The sequence below is a fragment of the Felis catus genome, chromosome D2 (assembly GCF_018350175.1).
Source record: "Felis catus isolate Fca126 chromosome D2, F.catus_Fca126_mat1.0, whole genome shotgun sequence".
In the NCBI taxonomy this organism is placed as follows: domain Eukaryota; kingdom Metazoa; phylum Chordata; class Mammalia; order Carnivora; family Felidae; genus Felis; species Felis catus.
In genome coordinates, this window is record NC_058378.1 from 49,700,192 (window position 1) to 49,709,136 (window position 8,945).

General features: G+C 51.9%; 1 protein-coding gene across 6 annotated transcripts in view; it reads left to right on the forward strand.

Annotated features, from left to right (window-relative positions):
- Positions 1–6,562, forward strand: part of RASGEF1A (RasGEF domain family member 1A) — an 86,883-nt gene extending 80,321 nt beyond the window's left edge. For all 6 annotated transcript variants that reach the window (XM_011287411.4, XM_003994193.6, XM_045040361.1 and 3 more), the window contains exons 5-13: positions 53–274; positions 826–900; positions 1,245–1,337; positions 1,797–1,899; positions 1,987–2,066; positions 2,810–3,001; positions 3,812–3,935; positions 4,342–4,414; positions 4,715–6,562. In XM_011287411.4, coding sequence (XP_011285713.2) covers positions 53–274; positions 826–900; positions 1,245–1,337; positions 1,797–1,899; positions 1,987–2,066; positions 2,810–3,001; positions 3,812–3,935; positions 4,342–4,414; positions 4,715–4,739 — 987 coding nt within the window. In that variant the 3' untranslated portion in view covers positions 4,740–6,562. The remainder of the gene's footprint in view (positions 1–52; positions 275–825; positions 901–1,244; positions 1,338–1,796; positions 1,900–1,986; positions 2,067–2,809; positions 3,002–3,811; positions 3,936–4,341; positions 4,415–4,714) is intronic.
- Positions 6,563–8,945: the final 2,383 nt, after the last annotated feature.

The window sequence follows — 8,945 nt, forward strand, 5'->3', positions numbered from 1 at the left end:
GGTGGCCTTGCCGGCCCACACCTGCACCTTTGTTGTCTCCTGACCTCCACAGGAGAATGGCACAGTGAAGAAGGCCATTGCCCAAATGACACAGAGCCTGCTGCTGTCGCTGGCTGCCCGGAGCCAGCTTCAGGAGCTGCGGGACAAGCTTCGCTCACCGGCGATGGACAAAGGGTCTGTCCTCAAGACTAAGCCGCCAGCCACTCAGAAGGACATCCTGGGCGTGTGCTGTGACCCCCTGGTGCTGGCCCAGCAGCTGACTCATATCGAGCTGGTCAGTGCTTCATTGTGCCCTGCCTGGCATGGGGGCGGGGGTGCACTCACCAATGCTGGACCCCCAGCATCTTTCTCAACATAGTGCTGCAGGGACTCCCCTGCTGGTCAGACTGGGGTGTCAGGTGAAGCTCACTTGTCAGCTCCTGGGTCCCTGGGATCACAGCAACCCCATGTATAGGGGAGGGGCTGGGGTGATGGGGACTGGCCCAGGAGGTGAAAGGCTTAGAGGGGGAGGGCCTGTTCCCCTGCTCTGTCACCTCATCTTGCCTATACCCTGGGCTGAGAAGGTACCCTGCACCTAGGAGCCACTGCCCCCAAGACTTCCACCTCATCCCATGAAGCCCTGGGAGGGGAGGGTCTTGCAGACCCCTGGGGTGCATTTCAGGGCCTGCCCACTGGCTGGGTGCCCTGATCAAGGAGGGCCTGTAGTGCACCCCTGCAGAAAGGTCTTCACAGCTACTCTAAACATGGCCTATACCCCGAGTGTGGGGCCTGCCGGAGAATGGCAGGTTCATCGCCCCTCCTGTGCTACCTCCTCGCCCATCCTAGGAGAGGGTCAGCAGCATTCACCCTGAGGACCTGATGCAGATCGTCAGTCACATGGACTCTCGGGACAAGCACCGGGTGAGGGGCTGCTGTGTGCTCTGTGGTGGCCTTAGGGTGGGCCTAGCACCTATACCTATGCAGGGTGGGGGCCTTACAACCAAATGTTAGGGGTGTGGCCTGGTGCCTGCCCCAAGGGGTCAGCAGACAGCTATTCAGGGTGCTGCATACTGGAAGGGGGCCACTGTTCCCAGGAGCCTGGGGATGGGGCATCCTGGGAGACCTGGACCTGTCAGCTCCCCACACCCCACCATCACTTTCAGTCTCTTTTGGCCATGGTTCCTGCTCATTTCTGGGGTTAGGGCTGGGGCAGCACCTGCTGGCAGGGTCCTCAGGTTCCCTGTGACCTGTTGTGTTTCTCCCAGTGCCGAGGGGACCTGACCAAGACCTATAGCCTGGAGGCCTATGACAACTGGTTCAACTGCCTTAGCATGCTAGTGGCCACCGAGGTGTGCCGGGTAAGTGCTGCATGGCCCATATGGGTGGGGTGACACTGTCCCTTCTCTGGACCCACAGTGCTTCCTGAGGCTCTGATTTCTACACCCCTGAGATGATAAAACTTTGAAAGTGGAGACAGAGGTCTCCATTGCTGGGGCACCAACATCCCTGTTCCCCCCTATCCTCCAGCCAATCTCACAGTAATTATGAGACACCCATCCATGGAGTGTACCTGGCATGTTCTGTGAGTTTATCTGGGACTCCCTTAGTACTCTCAGACTGCCCTCCTGCCCCTCTGCCCAGCATCGAAAATGCTACAGCTGCGTTTCCTGCCTCTGCAGCCGATGAGCATCACCCCAGCCCTGGGTCTGACAGCTCTGAGGGCGCAGTGTAGCTCCTGTCTAGGCTGCCCTTCAGGGACTGGTTGGGGGGTTACTCCTGTAGGGGGCTCACCCTGAAGCTGTTTGGCTGCTCTCTAGGTGGTGAAGAAGAAGCACCGGACCCGCATGCTAGAGTTCTTTATTGATGTGGCCCGGGAATGCTTCAACATCGGGAATTTCAACTCCATGATGGCCATCATCTGTGAGTGGCCAGGCCCCAGGGGCTTCCTATCCAGCTTCTGCATGGCCTACCTAACCCCACCCTGACTCCACCTGCTGTTCCCTGCAGCTGGCATGAACCTCAGTCCTGTGGCGAGGCTGAAGAAAACGTGGTCCAAAGTGAAGACGGCCAAGTTTGACGTCTTGGAGGTAAGCACCTCAGCCATGTCCTACGTTGGCCTGAGGAGGGGTGGGCCTCATCCACTCTGCCCCCTTGCTCAGAACCCACTGCCCACAGTGCCATCTGGTGTAGGGCATGTTGAGCTGGCCTGGCTGCTCTAGGAGGTGGGTAGCTGAAGTTCTCCTCGGCCCTTGGAACTTTAGGCAGAACTGGCATTGCCTAAGGCAAGTTCTAGAGAGTGGTTAGGAAAGAGTTTGACAAAAGTGGGTCCCAGGGTGTTGCTGGGGTGTTGGGTGATGCTGACGAAGCAGAGGCTGGCCTTTTCCTGGCTTGAGTTCCTGCGGTCCTGGATCATCCGGGTGGCCCAAGAGTGGGTAGGTTCACCTGCAGCCTTCCCTGAAGTATTTGATCACAGAATCCACTTTCTGCAAATGTGTCCTACAGAGCTTGTCAGTTTTGGGAGGTGTTGGTCCAAGTAGAAGGGCAAAGGAAGGTTTTGAAAGGAAAGAAGTGAGACCCAGGTTTGCAGGGCAGGGAAGAGGTGTGTGTGAGCTGTGAGACTTCTCTGTAACTTTCCTCATGTTTGGATCCAAACCCGGTACTCAGCCAGGTGCTCACTCCCAGAAAGGAGGCCTCTTCTGGTGACAGTCCAGGGCTGCCCAGCAGGGAAATGCCTTCCCCATCGCTGTTTCCTGCTCTGCGAAGGGGCATTCTGAACAAGTCAGGGGTACAGGGAGAACACAGCCAACCAGGTCCTCCTGTCTGCCCACAGCACCACATGGACCCATCCAGCAACTTCTGCAACTACCGCACTGCCCTGCAGGGGGCCACTCAAAGGTCCCAGATGGCCAACAGCAGCAGAGAGAAGATTGTTATCCCTGTATTCAACCTTTTCGTTAAGGACATTTACTTCCTGCACAAAATCCATACCAATCACTTGCCCAACGGGCATGTTAACTTTAAGGTGAGCTCAGCACCCTTGTGGCCTGAGGGGAGGGGGGGCCAGACTGTCCCAACACAGGGCAGAACAGACCTCTCAGCCTTATCCTAGGACAGGTAGAATCTGTGCTACTAGAGCTGAAAAGCAGTGGCCCTTTGCAGAAAGGCCTTTAGGACTGAAAGCTCCAGGGTGGGTTATGTGTGCTGTTTGCGAGGTATAAGGGTGGCCCCAACACTGACCCCACCAGGGAGACAGAGAAGGGGCTACTTCTGGGGGTTTGGGAGTGAGGAAGGCTTTAGGCAAGAAGGTACTTGAGCAGGGAGGAGGCAGCAGAATTCCAGATGGAAACCAAGGGTAGCTGGCCAACGGTGGGAAGGTAGGACAAAGGTTATGGGGGCCTGTGTAAGAATCCATAACTCTTTCCTACCCCTTACCTGTGTGAGGTAAGTACTGGACAGCCCCGTTTCCCCTACAGCTCCCCAGAGAATGAGATCATGACACGTTCAGGTTGGTGGTGCTGTGCTGGGTATGGCTGGCATACCTGCCTCAGCCTGGAGTCCCCGATGGGGCCCTCTTGGGGTCTTGCACAGGGGAGGCACAGACCCTGCTGCAGCCTCGGGCCTAGGCAACGTGCAGGACCGAGTGGTCTTGGGGACACTTACTGGCTCTGATGCTGCATAAAGTGCTGCCGTGGCCACAAAGTCAGCTGAGCAGGGTCACCGTCCCATCTTGCTGGGGCACAGAATGAAACCGGAACCTACATCCCCTGCCCGAACCAAGGATTTCAAGCTTAAGGTGACAAATGAACATCCAGTTGGTCTTCTGTGCCTTCAGAAATTTTGGGAAATCTCCAGACAGATCCATGAGTTCATGACATGGACTCAGGTAGAGTGTCCCTTCGAGAAGGACAAGAAGATTCAGAACTACCTGCTCACGGCACCCATCTACAGCGAGGAAGGTGAGGCCCGGCTCCCCAGGGCAGCACACCCACCTCCCTACACTGTACATGTCACCCTGACTCCCCATGTCCAGGGCCTCTCCTCTCATGGGGGGTTGCCCTGGGAGGCAGGCCTGATCACAGGGGAAGCTGAGCCCACAGGGCTGAGTACGTGAGGGTGGGCTGTGGGTAGGTGACAGGATGAGAACAAGGAGAGATGGGGCTCTGGAAGCCCCGATAGTGTTGCAGAACCAGGAAGCTTCTCAGTCCCCAAGACCCCAGGGAGCAGAGACCTGTGGACAGGCCCAGACCAGAAGTCACTGTCCCTTCCCAGGCCCAGTTGTACCCCTAGAAAGGAAGGGACAACTGGTGTGGTAGGCAGACTGACTGCACGTGGACGTGGGTTCTGAGGGGCTTCTTCTCTCAGCTCTCTTCATCGCCTCCTTTGAAAGTGAAGGTCCTGAAAACCACATGGAGAAGGATAGCTGGAAGACTCTCAGGTAGGAGAACCCCCAGGACGGGCCTGTGAGCCCCCAAGACCAGTCCCGTGCCCAAGTCTGCTGGAAGGGAGAGGACTGGGGAGTGTGATGGATCTGCCCTTCTGAAAGGCGGCCAGGGGTGTCTCTACACAGGCTGCCAGTCGGTGGGAGGCTGAGGACTTGGGTCTGAGTGTCGCTGACCCTTCCCCTCTTGGCGTGGAAAGGAGAGGCTTCCCCAAATAGCGTGGCCTGCCTTCTGCCTGCCCAGGGGAAGGGCCTGCCAACCACCTGACCATTTCTCTGTGCCCTGCTTACCTTTAGGACGACTCTCCTTAACAGAGCCTGAAGGCACGGATGCAGCCTGCAGACGCTGGACGAAGCACACACATGCACTGAGTTTTAATCTTGATTGATAAGGGTTGAGATGAGGAGGCCTCACTGGTTGGGGTCCATTTTGTATATAACTTTTATGAGAAAAAAAAAAAAAGTAATTATTTCATGCATCAACCTTTGGCACTTACAAAAGTTTTTTTGTTTGTTTATTTTAAATAACAGGGCAGGGCCCTGCTTCGGGGAGGGTGGGGAAAGAGTATCATGGGAGATGGCATCCATGATAACATCTTATTCTAATGAAATGTAGATTTTTATTTTCTACTTTTGATTATTAACATCTTACGAAAAAATATTAAAAAAAAAAAAACAACCCAACCAAAACCAATGTGAGCCCTGCCTGCTTGGACGCCCTTCCAGCCAGTGTCTCTGATGTCGGGGTTAGTGCCTTAGAGAGTACTGGAGGGCCGGTCTCCCACTCTATTCTTTTAGCCCTCAGCCAGCCAGTGCCAGGGAAATGCCAGGAAAGCTCTGCCCTGGGCCACAAAGTACCTGCCCTCAAAACCTAGGCCAGAGAGGTTCTAGCAAGAAGGGCTTGGCTGGCCAGGGGGCCTCATTTGCATACTTCTAGAAGCAAACCCTGAGTACAGGCTTTCCAAAGTTTACATTTTCATTTTCCTTTATCAGGGATTTAGGGGGTCGGGGAGGGGCAGGGGGATACCTGGCAGCATATTGCCATTGGACTATGTCTGGCAAATTGTTCTTCAACTACATTTTAGGAAAAGAGAAAATCTAAAATAAATGTAAGGGGGGAGGGTGTGGTGGAATTGTCTGTTTCCCAGGCTATAACAGAAAGGTACACTGAGCTGTAATGACGAGAGTACAAAGTGGACTTGAGGATAGGGACATTTAAAGCAGTTCCTGAAACTCCAGTACAAAATGAAAAGAAGCAACTTACAAAGCGGTATTCTAGCAGACTGCCTCCTCCTTCCCTCTGGGTGGGGGGCTCCCTTAAGGGAATCTGAAACAGAATATTAGCCAGACCAGACTGCTGGAGCCCACTCACAGAAAACTACCCAGCATTTGGAGGTATTTTCCAGACCCAAACTTGAGTACACTCCATTTTCTGTCTTTCTGGCTGTGGGAGGGCAAGTCCTGATCCCTCAAAAGCCAGAGGTGGGCCATCTGCTCTGACTCTCTCTCCCTCACAGCAGGGCTTTCATTCCGCACAAGCAGATTCAGAACTACTCACCCTTGTTTCTCTCCGTATGCCTGGCTTCCCAGGAGCCTGCAGCCGAGATGCCCAAGTGAGGATGGGTCAGTTAGTTGCTAAGTCCCAAAGCTCCTAGGAGAGCCTGGAGATGTGGAGGTGAGGCCTCAGGAAGGGGTGGCTCCCCAATCCAATATGGACATCGCCGTCAGCCCTGGGTGGAACAAGATTATTTACACTGTATTGTCACAGTGTTTTTGCACTTTTCAGATGTTCTAGATAGTACATATTGTATCTTGGTAGTACATATTGCTTTGTTTATGTATTTGAGATACAGAAAGGCTAAAAACTTGAGAATATATATTTGGAATACAACGTTAGAACACTTTGTCTTGCGAGTTAAGGAGCTTTCATGTCAGTGTGCACTCCACGGGGTCATCAGTCCTAGTACCTACCTGATACAGTGTCTATGTTTGCTACTTTATTTTCCCAATTTGATACACACCTTACGATGTTTTGGTATTTTGAGATGAACTCTGAGTACAAAGCTGTACCGTAACACAGGATGTCAGTTGTTGGTGTGACTGGACGTACTTGCATCAATAAAAGAACATGTTGCTCCCCTTGCATGCCTGCTCTCTGCGTGTAGCTGGTGCGGCCTGATGGCTTGGCTGCTGACAAAGAGGTGTGAGGATGTCTAGGTCCTATACGGCCCTTCAAAGAAGGAGCAAGGGTCTCCCACCTACACAACACATTCTGACAAAGGGCTTCAAATAAATAATGCAAAACAAGACCAAGTTGTAGAAGAGTTGTGTTCTGGTCCTGCTTTCCTCAAGGTAAGATCCAAAACTGTATCACTAGTTGATTGTATCACATGGTCCTAGAAGTTTGGGAAACTTAACCCATATAAGACCGTAAATGCTCCTTTACTACAGGACTAGTCAGAACTGTCAGTGGGCTCTGTGGGGCTCTGCTGGGGCAAGGGAAGTTGGGGGCGCCTGCTGACATCTTTCTGTAGAACAGTTTGCAGAATGCAGTTCTAGATGGGGGCTCTTTCTGTTGTGATGAGTCACCTTCAAGACTACTAAAGAAAAGGGATTTGTTGAAAGGCACATGAGAGTTTGTGGAATTGAAAGAAAAGCATTGAGACACCGGAATGGAAGCCAAACTCCCACCTGTCCCTCTCCAGCCTATCCCACTGCCACTCTGTCGTCAATGCCCAGGCTGGACGAGATCTGCTCTACAGTTCACTGAACCTTACCCTGTTCCCTCAGAGCTAACTCAGGCTCATTTTTCAACATGTACAGTGTCTGTCATCTGCCCAACAGAAACCTTTCTGTGATGGGCGTGCTATCTGCATTGCTGCTAGTTACATCTGTGCACTGAGATGTGGCCAATACAACTGAGGAATGGAATTTCTAATTTGAGGTGTAAATAGCTAGTGGCCACTGTACTGGACAGAACGCTAGGCCTGTGGGGCTTTGTTACCTGCTGTCCTTCCAGTGGCCTATGGACAGCACACAATAGGTGCTTAGGTGTTTGCAGAGCAATGAGGACACCTATGAGGATGCACAAGTGAGTTTTGGGTAAATGACACTTTTTCAGTCTTTATGATTCAATGGAATTCTTAATTTCCAGGTAAAGTCATTTTTGAAAGTTTCTACCTACCTCAGCTGAAGAAGGGGCAGCACATCCTTCAGTGTGTGCCTTGGCCGTGGAGCTTGAGCTGGAAGTGCATGGCGAGCTCTCTTGGCTAGCTGTGGTGCTCCTGCACCCACAGGGTAGTCCCTCTAGGGCATGCTTCTCAAGGTGTGGCTCTTTGACAGCAGCATTAGCAGCACTGGGCACTTGCTCAAACCGATCTCAGAGTCCCTCTGCAGGCTCACTAAAGGGGAAAACGGGGTTGGGGAATCCAGAGTGTTTGGGAAGCTCCTCTGCTGATCCTCACAGCCCACTTGTCCCAGGTGCACTCTGCTTTGCACACATCAAACCTCCACGTCACTAGTGCACGTCCTTTAATGTACTATGGTCCTGTGCTCGCACACATTCTTCCAGAGTCCCCTTACAGCTTCTCTGGTGAGTGGCGCTCTGTGCTCCTCCGGGCCCCATCTGTTTTCTCACCTTATACCATTGGCATCCGTCTTGCCCACCAGTCTTGGCTTTCTGAGTGGGAGCCACTTGTGTAGCTGTGTGGCCAGCGATCAGCAAGGTGTGCAGCTCCTACCACCACCATATGATGACTGAATGCTGCCTTTCACTTCACACACACATTTGAAGAACAAATCTATGTTACAGCATCATGTGACAGGAAATAAGCTAAGGATCTCTCCTAAGGCCAGAGAGACTTCTGTGACAAAACTAAGATTATTTGTGAAATATATACCCATTACACCTATATATAAAAATAATGTCCTGTTCCCCAGGGAGGCAAGACAGGATAAGCATAAGAGCAAGGAATCAAAAGTTAAACTATTAGGATTCGAATCCTAGTTTCCAGTTCTCAGCAGGGTATACTTGGAAAAGTTGTTTGTCTTTGAAAGCTTCCATTTTCTTAAGATTGAGATGAAATTACAATACTCTCTGTCTCATGGGATTGTTGTAATGTTACACGGCAGAAAGTGCAGTGCCTGGTTCATTAGAAGCAGTCAGTGTTAGCTGGGTACTTGCAGTGGCACCCCTGCTGAAACTGAACCCCACTTCTCCCACAGAGCAGAATCTCCTGGGAAAAGTGGAACAAGAATTATAAGTGACCTTCTCAAAGGGACAACTCATGTTCTGGTTAATATATTCTAACATTACTGAAAAGTCACTTGTGTTAAATTTAATCAGTATATACATATATGAGGAAAAATCCCACAAATTGGGGATTCTGAACTACTTCCTAAATGAAAAACCTATTACCCACATACAGGCTAGTGACCTTAGATCATACCAACACGATTTCTGTTTTTATTCCCAGAAAGGAAGTCATGATAATGTGAGGAAGGTGAAGGGCTACGAACCCCTCTCCCC